This window comes from Schistocerca americana, chromosome 3 (assembly GCF_021461395.2).
Source record: "Schistocerca americana isolate TAMUIC-IGC-003095 chromosome 3, iqSchAmer2.1, whole genome shotgun sequence".
In the NCBI taxonomy this organism is placed as follows: Eukaryota; Metazoa; Arthropoda; class Insecta; order Orthoptera; family Acrididae; genus Schistocerca; species Schistocerca americana.
Window position 1 is genome coordinate 975,279,163 of NC_060121.1, and position 17,225 is coordinate 975,296,387.

The 17,225-nt window shown below is 41.9% G+C and overlaps 1 protein-coding gene across 2 annotated transcripts in view; it reads right to left on the reverse strand.

Annotated features, from left to right (window-relative positions):
• The window catches only part of LOC124607458 (activating transcription factor 7-interacting protein 1), a 178,931-nt gene that overhangs the window by 158,614 nt on the left and 3,092 nt on the right, over positions 1-17,225 (reverse strand). Inside the window, exons 1-2 of one of the 2 annotated variants that reach the window (XM_047139795.1) lie at positions 16,585-16,665; positions 15,014-15,673 (exon numbers count right to left, since the gene is read on the reverse strand). In XM_047139795.1, the coding sequence (XP_046995751.1) occupies positions 15,014-15,623 (610 nt within the window). In that variant the 5' untranslated portion in view covers positions 15,624-15,673; positions 16,585-16,665. Of the gene's footprint in view, positions 1-15,013; positions 15,674-16,584; positions 16,666-17,225 lie in introns of those variants that run through there. The other variant, XM_047139793.1, reaches the window with a different exon arrangement.

Here is a 17,225-nt window from a genome sequence, read left to right on the forward strand (position 1 = left end):
CGGCATCAAACCATTAGGAATTAGATGGGAAAGGAATCTTGGACAAGAATCTTTGATAAGTTTCGCAAAATATTTCCTTCCACTATACGAGGAATTTCATTTACCATTTGCAATATAATTTTTTTGCATCACTGTCTCATTCTACTATCACAAAAAAACTAGGTAAGTAGTATATGCTACTATTGCACGAGATTCTTGATTGTGAAGCTTTGAACTCGTGTTGACATTCAGCACATTATTATAGGTCCCTCTTTAAACAATCGCCTAACATACGAGCCTCGCTGTCACTGTTGTGGGCATTCCCAACACGTACGGTAATGATTTGCGATGTACACTCGAGAATTAAATCTCACTTCGGAAATATGAAGTAGGTAATGTAACAAATAACATCTGTCAGCCATTGAGCCCACGAATGATTTGACTACCATTAGCCAAGAAAGGAAGTTATCGTTGGGGCTACTAACACGAAGAAAATGAAGACGCTTTAAAACATTTACTGGAAACGCTACAGAAATCGTTGAACTACTTCTCAACAAATACGCCACTGCAAATGTTACATCTTTATGTCAACAAGCAGTAAAGGAAACAAAAGAAAATTTTGGCGAAGAAATTAATGCTTAGGGAGAAGTAATAAAAACTCTTCAGGTTTGTCAATGACATCATTGCCAGAGGCAGCGAAGGACTTGGTAGAACAGCTGAATGGCATGGTTTTTGTCTCGAAAGAAGAATACAAGATGCACAACAAAAAAAGCTGAACAAGAGTAATGGAATTAGTCGAATTACACCACGCAATGTTGATGGAATTAGGTTAGGAGACGAAAAAATGGGGTTGAGTTCTTCTATTTGAACAGTAAAGTGGATATAATACGAGGGTAGGAAATTTAATAGTGGCAACTATTTATTTTCAGCTCGTACAAAATAGATACGTGTTTCAAAGTTTTACTGAGCTACAAAGTAGTCACCAGCATAGTGTATAACCCGTTGCCAGCGATGTGGAAGTCTTAGGATACTCTTAGCAGTGCCAGTTGTGTTGACAGCTGGAGCGGCGCGGTCTATTGCCTGACGAGTTGACGAGTTTGTAGCAGTTCTGAAGCGAATGCCGTGAAGTATTTCCTTCAGTTTAGAAATCGAGTTGAACTCACGAGAGCTTATGTCAGTGGAGTGCAGTAGGTGGTATAGCACTTAGCAGCCCCATCAGTCAAACAAATCAGTAACAGCTTGCACTGTACGTGCTTGAGCATTGTCCTGCACAATGATGGTCAGGTCATGCAGAAAATGTCATCTACTCTGTCTCTACGCTGTTCATTTTTGGAACACAACCTACGACCAGCTTAGAGACAGAAGTGATGACACTATCTGCATGACCTGACCATCATCTTGCAGGTCAATGCTCAAGCACGTACAGTGCAAGCTGTGACATACGTTTGACTGATGTGGCTGCAAAGTGCTATACCACCTACTGCACTCCCCTGACCTAAGCCCTCGTAAGTTCAACTCGATTTCGCGTCAGAACTGCAACAAATTCGTCGAGCAATGGACCGCGCCGCTCGAACTGTCTACACAACCGGCACTGCTGAGAATATCATACGCCTTCCACATCGCTGGCAACGGGTTATACACATTGCTGGTGACTACTTTGAAGGTCAGTAAAACTTTGAGACACGCATCTATTTTGTACGAGCTGTAAATAAATACTTGCCACTATTAAAGTTCCAACCCTCGTATGTAGGGCTGCAATGACAAGAAAAGAATTTCTGGCGAAGAGAAATTTGGTAACATCGAGTATAGATTTAAGTGTTAAGAACTCTTTCCTGAATGTATTTGAAATGTAGTCTTGTCTGGAAGTGAAGCGTGGGCAGTGAACATTTCAATTCAGACAATAAGAGAGTAGAAGCTTTTAAATTGTGATGATACCGAAGAATACTGAAGTTTGGTTGGAGAGATCACATCTCTAATGAGGTGGTCCTGAAGAGCATTGGGGTGAAAGACATTTGTGGAACCATTTGACTAAAAGGGATCTGCTCATCGGACGTTATGAGACATCAAGCGATCTCCAATTCAGTATTAGAGGGAAAGTGAGAGGTAAAAACTGGGAGGGAGACCAAGAGATGAATACAGCAACCAGGTTCAAATGATGTAGGTTGCAGTTATTTGGAGATGACGAGGCTTGCATAGGATATAGTAGTATAGAGAGCTGCATCAAACCAGTATTCGGCCTGAAGATGGCAACAACAGGGTCATCTTTAGAAACCGGCAGCACCTTTTAGGCGTTGCGAGAACGGCATCGAAGAAATCCCGTCAGATGTGGGAAAAGACGGAATTCTCTGGAAGAAATATCAGGACCATAAAATAAATCGTCGAACACCTCAAAATATCAACATAGGAAATACGTTGTGTTAAGAGTCAATGTGTGAGACCACTGCCGTGGAACTGCAAAACTTTTACACATCTAGTCTACATGGTCCTCAGTTTCTAAGACAGAAATAAGTGCGTGAATGGCTGCTAAGTTCTGTAACTGTACAGCGTCGAACTGATGTCATTCATTGACGAGGGGCGGCTGCCCACTCGGCTCTTCAACATGAGATTTCTGACAACCTCTTAAAACCTGTGACGGGCATACCTGTACACTACACAGGGCTGGCGCCGAATTTTGAGCGGTGCTGCATTCTGCGGGTCGAATGCTGTCAAATATCTGTTCTCGCCGTTGTCAACGCGAGACAAAGCGATCTGGAAGTGCCAACTACTACGTCCTACATACTTCACGCATAAGCATTTGCTTATGGCAGTATATTGCCTGAAAATCTTCGTCTCTGTGGTGGCCGTATCGCCTAGATAAACATTCCGAAAAGCCTACCCACTGTGTAGGAGAATTTAAGACTCGTTTTACACATTGAGTAAATTCACTATTTTTGTTCATTTCTAGGAGCTACACTACTGATGGCATAAAACAGTAAATAATCATAATGCCTGTAACAAAGAGCTCCCAACCAATCTCTATATCTGGAGGATGCTGTAATGCTGCAGATGCACGAAGCGAGTATCCGCACATGGATAACAACCTAAAAATTCATTCGAAATATACCTACGTATTTTACGAATAAAATAAGATGTTCAGCAAACGGTGCCCAGTCACAATGTTAACAGCTAGCAGTATCAATCTCTCTTATGAAGATTTTCTTGTCGCCAGTTTTTCAACAGGTCTGATGTAGCCCGCCGCCTATTCCTTTCTTGTGTCAACCTCTTCATCTCAAAGCAGCACTTGCAGCCTACGTTTTGCTTTCAATTATTTGTTGAATTTATTCCAATCTGCCTCCTCCAACAGTTTTTACCCTCAACAGCTCCCTCACATACCACTGAAGTTATTCCGCAATGTCTTGACACATCCCATATCATCTTGTCTCTTTTTTCTGTCAGTTTTCCACATGTTCCTCTTCTTGTCAATTCTGCAGAGAACCTCATTTCTTCTCAGTCAATCTAATGTTCAACATCATTCTACACCAGAACATCACTAACGTTTCGATTCTCTTTTTTCTGTTCTTCCAGTTCATGGTTCATTTGAATACAATGCTGTGTTCCAAATGTACAGTCTCAGAAAATCCTTCCTCAAATCAAGATGCTCCAGAACACCACACTGGACTTTCAGTTTGTTATTAATCATACATGTGAGTAGTTCAGTTCTTTACCTGCAGGTTTACTTCGTGAGCCCGTCCTCCAAGGACCATGTACCACATGAATGGGTATGCAAACATGATGACGCGAACAGTGTTCATTCGTAACAAGTCCATGCGCCTCCCCTGTCACGAGATACCTCGCAGAACGATGTCTAAGACTTAACAAGAGTATATCGTTCAGCACTAGCCAACCGGTATATTGATTCACAATGCACCCTCTACTCAAAATGTCACTGGAGGCCACACAGTTTGCCATGGATAATTATTTCACAGAATGCATTTTCCCTGTCCGCCAGCATTCAACACCACACGGAACGTCTCTTTGCATATGTTCGTGCGACTTAAGACTCGTGAATAAAAGCAATTAGATTCCGATGAAAGCGGATATCCTGTGTGGGAACGGCGACGAACGAGTATCTGCTTCTCACACCATTCTTCCTGAAAGCACTAGGATCTCTCGGGACCTAACGCGCGGCCAGTGGCTGCTTTTCTCACTTACCGATGACGTATGAAATATCTTATCTAAGCATGTGTGTGTGTGTGTGTGTGTGTGTGTGTGTGTGTGTGTGTGTGAACGGGTTCATCACCTGTCACACCCATTAACTGGCCGACGGTAGGAGTCCATCAGCTCTGCGTAGGCCCATTTTACCATCACAATGTCTCGGTGCGAATACTAGCTACGCACTTGTTCGATGCTGCAAGTAACCTCACAGCACACAATAATTTTCTGTAGCAGCGTATGGAAGCTTCTGACTGCAATAGCTAAAAGTTCGCAGGAAAGAGTCCAGTTTAAGCATTCATTTACAATATTCAGCAAAACTTTTAACCAGGCTCTTAAAACCAAAATTACATTTTCACTGAATACAAAACGGCACTATTTGTTAAAGGTAAAACACTAAGCGTTGAGAGACAGCGAACGCGTATGTAAAAAAGTCTCGTTTGACCCATATCCAACATGTCAGTTTTCGTCAAGTGATTGTGAAATTTGATATGAAGTTAACAGTCGCAAGTTTCTAAGTATTTAATGTGAAGACTGTGACTTCATTTGTATTTTAACTATCTATCGCGCTGTGCAAAAAGTTAGTAACTACATTTGATAATACTTTGACAAAAATATTTCAAGAAGACTAAACTAGAGGGCAAATCTGACCGGGGAACAAAAATACCTCAGTTAAGAGTTTTTTTCCATTAGCTTGCGTCCACATTCAGTGAGTTCCATTACTTATGTACATCCATGAACAGTACGCCCACACTATCTGCAATGAGAATACCATTTTACAAGTTCTCGCGTTTACTTGGAGCCAAAAATCAGTAGATGGGGATTTTAGGTCACCATACGAGGGGAAGATCAGCCAACACTTAAAAAGTCGCGAAAGAAACTAATCTACAATGTTTGTTTGGGCATCAAGCGCAAAAGCAAGGGCATTCACAAGACGTTTTTCTGGTAGTTTCCAGTACAGTCTGGTTCAGAGCCAGCCGTCCCTGATGTTGCAATACCGGCGAATGAAACACGAGGAGAAATATTTTGTGATGTCTGCACAACAGTTACTGCTACATGCAAGCGAGAGGTATCAATTACAACAAAGTTAGTGAAATAATAGCTCACAAATGTTTTCAGATTGGGAGCGCAATGTATTAGCGTTGAACTGTCGCTTGCATGTGGTATCGATGTTTTACGTGGATTTGAAAAATGGTTCCGTAAGTTCTCAAGTGCTCAAACTGCTTACACTCGCATGATTTACCAAAATCCCCGACGACACGTGAGATTGAAATGAAGGAGTGGTTCCACTTGTGTTCCAAAATATGGCCTTATAAAAACTCCCTGACATGCAAAATGTGTGTGTGAATTAGTCTTGAACACGCACTTCGCCTTGCGCGGCCAACACTTCAGCAGCTGTCAGTAGCACATGCGTCATGGCTGCCTACACACCATTCTTCCGGTTTCTTACTCTCCAAAGCTCCACGAAAGCCCTCCCTCAGTCTTTGCTGCACTAGCATTCGAGGCAAAAAGGATGGTGCAAAGGTTGTCCCAAACACAGCCTAGAGGCTGTTTCCTAGTCGATACGCCTCTTCCCATCTGTAAGAGGCTAGCTTGGCTACAGGGGCTTTCTACAAGGTTTACAAGTTAGCTAGCCGACTTCAACAGCTAAGCGTTTGGAGTCGAGCCATCTCAAAAATCCCCGACAGATAACTGCCTGCCGGGAATGTTACGGCGCAGATGACATGATTTGTACAAGAAACGTTGCGTCTCATCGAAGTTTCAACACGGTTGAAACCCTGAGAACTATTCATCAATTCCGGCTCATCTCGTATTCTCCCTAAGCCGAGCGAACGGACCCCCCTATGCATCGCTCAAGCAACAAGCTATACGGGTCCGCTGACGCCAACGAGACCTGTCACGCCACGTTGCCACATCACATGCAGCGTCGCACTCTGGGCTTCCGCTGAAACGGGGCCATCACTGCCGCAATTGCAAGACGAATGTTGAAACATGGACTGCGAATCTGATACTTCAAGCAGCTAGCACAAACGAGCTAACAGTCAGATTAATTGTTTTGGCATTAATTTCTAGTTGAATCTCTTCCGAATGATCCACATTACTAGCTTTCCACACTGAAGTATAATTATGTAACTACCAAGCTGTAACGTTGGGAGCTGATGACGTGAATTAAATTTTATGCTGCAGCCAGGACTCAACCCGAGGTCTTATTGCTTACTAGGCAGATATGCTGACCATTACACTACCACAGCTTTATGGTCAACATAGCTTCACGCACTACCCAAGTCAAATACTCTCCCCAACACAAACTCCTGGCTGCAGCATAAATTTTGATTCATTACTTCAGCTTCCAACGCTATCGTAGATAAATTAGAGACTTAAATGTCTCACGGAAACTTCACTTTAAGATCTGCACCAAAGTTGTGTTCCAAATCTGCGTACAACTGGCGTCTGAGCGGAGGAAACAGCATTTGTCATCACTGCCAACGAAGGACTCTCCCCCACACACACCATTGCAACGGCAGTGTGTGTGTGTGTGTGTGTGTGTGTGTGTGTGTGTGTGTGTGTGAGAGAGAGAGAGAGAGAGAGAGAGAGAGAGAGAGACGAATCGCCAGTCACGTGTTTTATTCATGTATCCCTTACAGTTATTCTGCCGAAAAGTAATTTTAGCTTGAAGCAAAAGATAACTGGATGTTTCTTATCTAAATCATGTGGGCAACTAAATTTCGTTCTAATATCCATTTTATTGATATTCACAGACGGAAAAAATAGCAACACCAAAAAATAATTAATACTGAGTAATGAAATTTTGGGAATATATTTGTTTAGGTACTATATTTAAGAGATTAACACTGCAAGATCAGAGGTTAATGTACACGCGAGATAACACTATTGCAACTATACATTGCTGGTACATAAATACCCTGTGTAACAGCCAGAATGTTGAATGCGAACATGCAAACGTGCATGGATTGTGATGTACGGGTGCCTGACGTCAGTTTGTAGAATGGAGTTACATGCCTGTAGCACTTTTGTCGGTCAATGCTGTTTGTGGATGTCCCAAGGGCAGATCTGTTGATACAGCACGATAAGGCAAAATGTCGACACCTATAGGGCATGTTGGGTTACAACAGCGGTATGTGGCTGAGCGTTATCCCGTAGGAAAACAACCCTAGCGTGCTGTTCATGAATGGCAGCACAACAGGTCGAATCACAAGACTGGCGTACAAGTTTGCAGTCAGGGTGCTGCGTGGGATAACCACGCGAGTGCTCCTACTGTCATACGAAATCGCACTTCAGACCGTACCTCCAGACTCAGCTTTCAGTAGAAAGACCTCTCTACCCTGCCCTCTAATGAAACACCGAAGTCGCAAATGCCAGTGGTTTGAGGTATGTGGAATGCACGCCACAGGGCGTCTGGCTCGGGGTTGTTCTTGACGTAACCGATTTATAATGTTTCGTTGTGTCATCGTGGTGCCGACTGCTGCTGCAGATGCGGTAGGATGCGCCAGAGACAAGCGCTTCCTTCGCGATAGTGACCGTACATTCTCTGACCACCAACCATTTACAGTGGCTACATTCCTGCCAAGTGCTGCAATATTCTCGAAGGAAATTCCAGCTTCTCATAGCCCTGTTGCACGACCTCAGTGACGTGTTGATAATAACGTCTTAGTCACCTTGGAGGCATTCCTGACCAACTACTCACGACGTCAAATCTCAAAAGTAATCTGAAAGGTAACTAACGCTCAAGACCGTTACCAGTATTTAAAGCACAACTGATTTGCATCCTCATCAGTGGCGCTACTACCAACTCTGTGTTAAGATTTTTTTCCGCCACTGTATTTTTAACGAATCACTCACCAATTTTCTGACTAAACACTAACCACAGATGAAACAAAATACAGAACCCACATGTTCTTTCTCAATATATTGAATTCCAGTCACATTCTGCTGACAACTTGAGTTATATACTCAAAATAAAGTTTATAAATGCAATCTGTGGATATAATTAATAGTTTTCGTCACATACACCAGAACATGAGTGAAGGAGGAACAAAACTAAGTTCTTGTACACTCCAGCTTTTCTTTCAGTGTTAAGTACACAACCAATGAACAGATCTGACATGCTATTTCTACTGTAATCCAAAACAGCATGAGAATATTAAACTATGCATGAGTGCAGTAATAATTCTATTCTAGAAAATGACACACAGTTCTACAGGTAAACCAACTGGCAATGAATTAATCGCATTGTCTGATTCTCATGGATGCTATCATTCATGAAGAAAAAAAAAAAAAAAAAATATATATATATATATATATATATATACAAATTAATTATACACACAACAAAATTTTAGTTAGCTCAATACAATTCATAACTCAGTCTGACTTGCGCACACTTAGTATTATTCTCAAAACATGCAGGCTCTCCCCCCCCCCCCCCCCCCACACACACACACCATTGCAACTTGCCCAACTTATGTATATGAGATGCTACAAGCCCATCACACAGGGAAAGCTTTGCCTAATCAAGCAGACTAAATTTGTATTGGAAATTCAAAGGATGGATGAAATTTTCCCAGAGGTACCTGGTCAAGACAACCAACATACTGTTAATGTGAATCTTCAAGTAATACAAGTTTAGCTCACATATATGAATACCACATTCCACATTTTTAAAAACAGTTTGCGCTGTCACAGGTACATATTATACTTTAGTCAAAGATGTCCATCACGGAAATGGAAACTAGCTCAAGTAACGGGAATCCAATTATCCAGCATTTAGCTTTCAACCAATATTTACAGAATTACAGCTCTCCATTGTCTTCAGGTTGCTTTTGCAAGTCATGGATGGGGCTAGGAGCACACTTCAGCATGAAGCATGCCACTTCAGTCTTCAGAAGACAATACAGAGGGACATCAACAGAGTGAATACTTTCTAGCATCTAGTACTAACAAGTTGTTACCCCAAGGATGACACCAGGTCTCATGTCTCTACAGGTTGGTAGGTGAGAGCACGTAGCATTATTTCTTGCTCTTGTCTCCACAACAAACTATATTATTGGCATAATTTTGAAAACAGATGTCTGATCTGGCCAGGAAACATAATGGAGTTTCTTCATACTCCAAAGACGAATTTTTGAACAATTATAGCCGAGTGTTCTCCACACCATCATCTTCATCTTCAAGCATTTTTCAGTGCTGAGGGACATCTCTGTCAAAAGGTGCAATGTATAAGATGCCTTCTGAAGTACTTGCGGAAATTTTTCCATTGAGAGGAGCTCCACCTCCTCCCCCCACCCCCCCTCCCAGCATTGTAGATTCGCCACTTGTAATAACACGGGCCTGTCAAATATTAGCCACAGTGGTATTTTTCCACATAAAAATACTTATCGTCCAGAAAAAACGACAACCAACTTTTATTTCTTTCCTTTTTGTGTTATCTTAGGTTCAACTGCACCATTTTCATGAACTGTTGTGTAGTCCTCTACAGCCACACAATTAGAAACTACGCAACTACCTTCCACATTCAGCTCAAGTGCTCATCAGATATGTATATCTTCAATCGTTGTCTTGCAGTAATTTTGACAGTTTCGTTGCGTCCAGTAATGCTTTCTACGCTGCTCTCTTTTCATAATGTACGTTATTCGCAATTTTCGAAACTGTAGACCACCACATACGAAGTTGAGCGTTTTGTTCCACCAAATGTAAGTACATGCCACAAAACTAATGTTTGATGAACAGTATTCTGTGCGAAGCGTCGGGGTGTACTTGGAAGAAACGCGATATATTTTAAAACCACTGGAGGTGACTTATGTCCATCATGTCTTTGTTCCATATTTTAGTACCTTCCTTCCCCAAATCTACACACATACTCTATACACCACTGAAGTGCATGAGAAAGGGCACTTGTCATTGCATATTAATACAATAATACGAATGTCCAAATGTTATACACTTCGTTGTAGTTTTATTAACATTGGATGCGCGTATATGTTCACCTATTTCTCTCACATGGCAGCTTTGTTTTGCTTTATGGCGCAAAAAAGCTGGGGTCTTACACGCGCCCACTCACATAAGTGCTCTCCTGTAGCTAGGAATTAACCTACACCTTCCTTGGCCGAGCGGCGCATTCTTCTTGACTCTGGTGATTACATATTTACTACGCGACTTCATGGATTAGTGGTAAAGTGTCAAATTAGAAATCCACAAGTCATGCTTACTCCTGCGACTCTGATTTGTCACTTATCAATTCCCCCAGTTCTGGCAATGCCGGTTAATGTGGAAAATGCCGAGTTGCAATGTGGCTCCCTCTACGTTAAAAAGTACTCAGGTTGGTAAAACAGTTCGGAGATCCGACAGAGCTGTAGGCATACTACCTCCAACAGAACCATGCCTTGTAAACTACTCTCGTGTTCAAAACCAATCTCTGTAAACTACTCTCGTGTTCAAAACCAATCTCCAGACTGATGACTGCTTAACTTACGGGTCATGCAGTGGTAAGATATGCCATTCGCTTTAACGATAATGTTGATCGGCTGGAAAGAATAAAATAACGGAAGAACAGAATAGCTTCAGTGTAGCCCCTTGCCAACAAAAAATATGAATTATGTATGATTTTAAGGAGCACCTACGAAAATATTGTTAAGCTTTCTATACCTCCGGTCCTATCACAGCATCAGTAAAAAATCTCAAAGTATTTTTTCACGTACATTTCAAGCAAAGATCCGCTGTTTTACATCGATAAGAGTTAATTCCTGGAAAATTATGTCCGTGAACTGTATGAAAGTCTGCAGATCAGGGCGAACTACAATTTACCGACCAGAAAGTAGTGCATGTCTACAACAAAACACCTGACTCGACAACAAATGTTTACAAATGATCGTTCAATATTGAGAAATATGTATCGACTCTTGCTGTCCCCACGAGCAACAGCGCTTAGAAGCACTGGACTTTTTCTGATACGATATTGTTTCACTGTACGACACTAAAGGCAGCTCTATGTCTGTACTGCAATCGTAACTGGCTGGATCTAAACCATCAGCCACATGCGACAAATCACCCGTACACTGTGATGCTATTTGTACGCTGGTCTTTGACCTTGCCAGTGACGCAACTAGTTGCACGCTCAAACTCCACTGCGTCTTCTCAAACTCGCCTCCTCCTTTCAGTGTCACATTTGTTCAGTTTTCTTTTAGTTATCACCGGTGCACACATTCGTGGTAAGTAGACTTATTACTCACGTAAATATTACATACTTGAGCCAGGTACTGCTTCATGTGCAGGAATGATGTGACTTCCAAAAAGGAATCACAGAACGATCATAGTGATTTATACTTTTCCCTGCCGGTGTAGTAATAGAGTCCCCGGACTTTGCAGGAGAACAGGACGCGTGTCACATGAGTATTCACTCCAGTTCCACGAAAATAGCATCAATCGGATGGTGTAAGAACAAAGGTACATCATACAAGCTACCTTACTGACAAACTGTCAGAAACGATCCTAAATAAAATCTATAGGTGACTAGCAAAACTTCCTTCACGGCATTTTGAATGCCATCGGTCTTCCTTTGATATCCACCCTCACTTCTTGGAAAGTCGAGAACCTACGACGAGTTGGTAGCTCTGGAGTGTTACATACATCGACATCAACAGCGAATCAACTTGAAACAGAGACGTTATTCGTGACGTTCTGAGACTGGCGATTCAGCTTCAATTCGGTACCAATCACTCGTAATTTGAGAATGAGATACAAATGATGCTTTCTGAAAGCGAACAGTTCGATCCCTGCCCAGCCATTAAGAGGTCGTAACGCCTTTGGAAAACAGCATGACCCATCCTGCTAAAACAAACTTGGGGAATTATATGAAGGGTTAGCTGTTCGTTACTCAAGGGATGTTACTTTTCCACGATGGGTCTTAAGGTACTAACATAAAACTGATTATAGTCATCACTGTACTTGTTCGGAAAACAGTTTATTTGGGGCTTTAAAAAGGGACCATTCTTGTCCAGCAATAGAATCTGTGAGGGGACGCCCTTTAAGTTACACTGGATGCCGACATATATATGCATACTCAAACTAAAGAAAATATACCGCCAATATTAATCGCACATTACAGTGATACGCTGCAGACATCTGAAATGCCATTTACTTTTCATAATGCAGTTTCTCATGAAGGAGAAACTATTCGCTCATATCACCTCAGGTTTAAAATACTTTTACAAAATTTTCATGGTTTACAGTCATCTTTTCAGGAAACGCCGTAAATTATTCTGCCAACCTCGGTGGAATTCAATGAAGCAATACTTTGCTTACATCAAAATATTTGGTGTTTAATTACTGTCATCTGGGGTTACATTGCCTACTGGCGAAATTGTGTCAACTTGTTACGAAGCAAACCAGTGGTAGTACCTTAAGATGACGAGTCAAGAAACCACACCACGGACTTTTCTAGACGGCGGATGACACCAGATTTTCACGTAAAACAAAACTTGTGCACCTATAGTATCCCGACATTCCCTCAGTTTCCACATCAATTCGACAAGAGCCCATCACTTGGACAATACTAGCAGCACCCGAAAAATACATTTTAATTAAAATCAAGAAGGCTCGTTCCTCTCGTTCCAATGGCTACCAGCCTGTTGAACACAATCTCTGAAAAGATGCTGAACTTCGCGACCTTCGCACGGGATCTGGCACCAACAAACCGCTAAACAGGAGCACTCTATTCAGGTCTTAAAGAATGTCATTTATTTGAAACAACTTCACATTTTGGCACACACAAACAACTTATGCAGTTCTTTGCAATGAGAAGCACCATCTGTTGCTTTATGAGCAATCGATGTCTTATGTCAACAGCGTTCAACCATGCCGACTGTTCATCGATTCATCGAAGCCAAGAAATGGCACAAAGGAAACTTATGCGTCACGACCGGTCGGATACTGTGAATATGCGACGATTTGAAAGTGATATCATCTACATGGGGTCGCAGACAATGTCCGCCAGATACTTCCGTTTGACCGACGAGCGGCGCATCAGAGCTAGAAAGGACCATTACATAAAGAAAATGCAAATCGGGAATAGAATGCAGCTAGGAAATGAAAACGCTCTTCGTGTGTCGTTTGGGAATTTCTTAAGGAAATTTGTCAAAGAAACCGATGTTTTAGACACCTGTGCAACTAGTTTCCAGTGTTACGTTACGTGGAAGTGAAAGGTGTGTTAATGTGTCCATCATTGCTGACAGCTATTTCCAAGAGTTACTGTGCGATTCTGAAATATATGCACGGCTGGCATTCAAGTAAATCCACTCCTTGGAAATTATAAATCTGCCGACTGAGTGGATGTAGTGTAAAGAAAACTAGTTTGCGCAAACAGCTGGGTTCCAACACAATCCACCAAAACAAGGGTGCACAAACGAATGTTTGTTAGGAGTTGGCGGAGGGGGGGGGGGGGGGGGGGGGGGAGGGTGCGCACGTTCTGGGGGCGTGGAGTATTTTTTTTAATATTTTGGAAGGCGAATGGCAGCCATAAAAAAAGTTCCAGTCCCGACACTGTTAAGAACCTATACAATACGGACGATTAAATCTTAAGGAAACACCTGACTACACTACACTTTTCCTTTTCCCTAGGAGCAACCCTTCCCCCCTTCCTCGGGGTAATGGGTGCCCTTGCTCTAAATTCATCTCCTCGACTCCTCTTAAATCTTTCCTGAGAACCGAGGATCATTCAGCGATATACATGGCAAATGTTCTCATCAAAGCACATCTATGATGGAGTCACGCTGTCAGAGAACAGCGATGATGTTTTACCGCAACTGGACGCTTGAATGTGCCGAGCCAAATGTTCTGAACAACCCAAAGTCTATAGTCAGGAAATTAAAACTCACGCGGTAACTAAAGAAATGCGTTGCATATCAATAAGTATGTATTTTCTACATGCATTATACATGCAGGCATATCCCTTAGTACTTCCACACAGTGATTTAATGTTCTAATAAAGCGACAGCCTATGTACCATTTGCCGTAATAATATACGGCTAATGCCGCACACAATAATAATATGGGCAACAGTAACAAATGATTTACATAATGAATCAAATTTCAACTGTCTTAGAGGGGATGCCAGGTACCAACATACTTACCCATTCTTATTTTGTCAGTAAGCTGAGACGAGACCACAGTGTGTTCTAGTCATTTATCAGCGACTTTGCTCCCACTAATAAAATCAGCAAAAACGGTCAAGACAAAGATTTTAACATACACCTGTTAGACCTTACATTAGTTTGATCCTCGTCCACGCCTACCTATAAAATTACAGTTGCCTATTACTAACTGCACAATATTCGCTTTTATTTTCAATACACAAGCGGTTTTTTCTAGGCTAATGCCTGAATGAACATAAGAACTTGTGGAAGAAAAATTTTAGTTTTTACGAGACATCTCGACTGTAATGTTCACACATCGTAACGATGTACGTCGCTTTTGCACAAGTTTTATCTATGCAACAAGTTAATAATATGATCTTGTTAGTATCGCCTGGATGGTATTGGATCTCCTCCATTCCAAAAGAATTTTCGATATATATTACAAAGGACCAAAATTACTACAAACCACCGGAATAATATAAAGACTGCAAAAAGAATTACTAACGTGAAGCAGAAAGAAGAAGAAAATATACGAAGAAACTATGAACCATTTTCTAAACCTGAAACTCAAACCAGAACACTACACCAGAGATAGGGGGGGAGCACCACGTCGACTACTAGTCATATGATGTACCATCACCTGCCCCTTTGATGATAACAGAGGGAGTGAATCAGAGAAAACAAACCTTACTCACCTGGTATTTCACTGTCTTCATCTTTAACTACCGGGCTCGCGTCGTCTGCTTCTGTAGCTTCGTTCCCCTGCTCTTCATTGTCATAGTTTTGTTCAATGTCTTCAGGCACGCCGTTAATGCCATCACGATCTTCAGTCTCAGGCAATATTTGTTCGCTGGTGTCGTGATCCATGTCTTCAAATGGGCTAGTAGCTCTCGGAGACATCTCGCCTTCGTCTTCACTCTCAGTAATGCGAAGTTTCAAACTTGCTTCGGAACCCCCGTCATCAAACACGTAATTTTCTTTTTCGCTCGACGAATCGTTATCGCCGACTGGTGTTCTGCATGAAATTCTTTCCAAATCATCTGACGAAGCACCATCACCATTATTTAGCGACAATGGTTCTAACGTTTTCTTTAAATCAGCTTTTACATCGCTGTCTCCGTTTAATAAATCCGAAACTGGTGCCGACTGAACGTCTTTTATCTTTGGTTTACTTGGCGACAAATCGAAAGAGTCCGCAGAATCAGGTGCGAGCAACGCACCAGACTGATCCGACTTTTCACCATCTTGCGAACACTTCACAACGGGAGTTTCACTTGAGCTTTCAAACATGCTTGTTAGTTTCATAGCTCCTCCTCAGCACGAATGTGTCATTTCTGTTGTAAATATGTCGAGCCCTGGAAAAGAAATGGAATTCATTGACATTTAACAACTTACCAATTACCACCCACAGTAGTGCTGTGTAAAACTGTGGGGGCGGAAGAGGTGGGCGGGGGAAATAAGTAAGGGAGAGGAAGTAAGCAGAGAGGGGTGGGGGAGGGGAGAGGAAGAGCCGGAGGCGGCCCTAAAACACACACACACACACACACACACACACACACAGAGAGAGAATAAAATATGTTGACCACCGCAGATAGGGTCAAATCGATCACTTTGGGCGTTTGTATTCGTTACTTGTACCATCTGCTACGAAAATAATTGACTGCAAATCAAGAGTAAATACAATCAACATTCTTTGGGTACATCTAAGAACCATTACTATTTTAATTTGCTTTCAAGGCTCAGTTCCTTGATAAATGACAGTTGCCATAATTGACGACGCCGTTAAACCCCATGTTAGTCTTAAGGTATCTACATTTCGAAAGCGAGAACACTCAAACCACATAGTTTAACCTGACTTATGGAAATATTAGTGCTTCCCGTTTCCACTGCGTGACTATTCAGAGGCAAGCTGAACGACCTAACTTCATAATGTGAGACAGAACCAGAGTCACGATCGCGGAAAAGATTTTACTCGTCCGACGTCCAACTGGCGTGATGCCACGTCGCTACTGTGCAAACCTCAGTCCTATAGTACACCCACTATCGAGATTCCTCTTACAGATTTCGCCTCCAGTCTACGCTTAGTTGATATTAGTACATTACGTGTATTGAACAGATGAGTATCCCTACGCGAAACAGTGCAAAGGGCTCTACGCCTAAATGGACTGGAAATAGTATCACATTCTACACAGCATACTACTCGAAACGTACTTAAAATACCATCTTTTAGGATGGGTGACTTATGTATTGAAACTATAATACTGACACTCAAGTGAAAGCCACAGCTGCGGTTTCTGAACGCTGCCTATCGCCTGACTGAAGTCCACACTGCCCTGCTAGTGTGACGTATCGTGCTGCGAGGCAATTCCAATATGGCGGATGGCCTTGACTAAATACGAAGTTCCCCTAAATAAAATTCATAGCCGGGTTAAATAAACCTTATAAAGATTATAAAGGCGATACATCGCAATAAAACCTAAATCTGCTATCAACTGTAAGAAAATGAGAAATAACAGCCCTTTTTCAATGCTTCCATTTGAAATTGCTGTTACGTATGAACTGAATACAAGGGAACTACTTTAGAATCCAAGACTATCAGCTTCAGAGGACAAACCAATTAACAATTATTAATAAGCAACCCTACAAGAAGTCACATCTTATACCATATCCATAGTCCTCTAACAATGCTAAAGATTTATTTACTAATCCTCATTTGTAACCAACTAGCATCGAACTACGTCTAACCACCTCGTTACCATAATGACGAAGGTTGCTCGACAGTTTACATAATTCCATATTGTACTAATTATCTCCACGGGTATGTTAAATCTTAGGTAAAGCTACATTAACGAACCAGTTCAGAAAAAAATTATACCAGCCGTTCCACCTATAGAAATCGTGGACTGT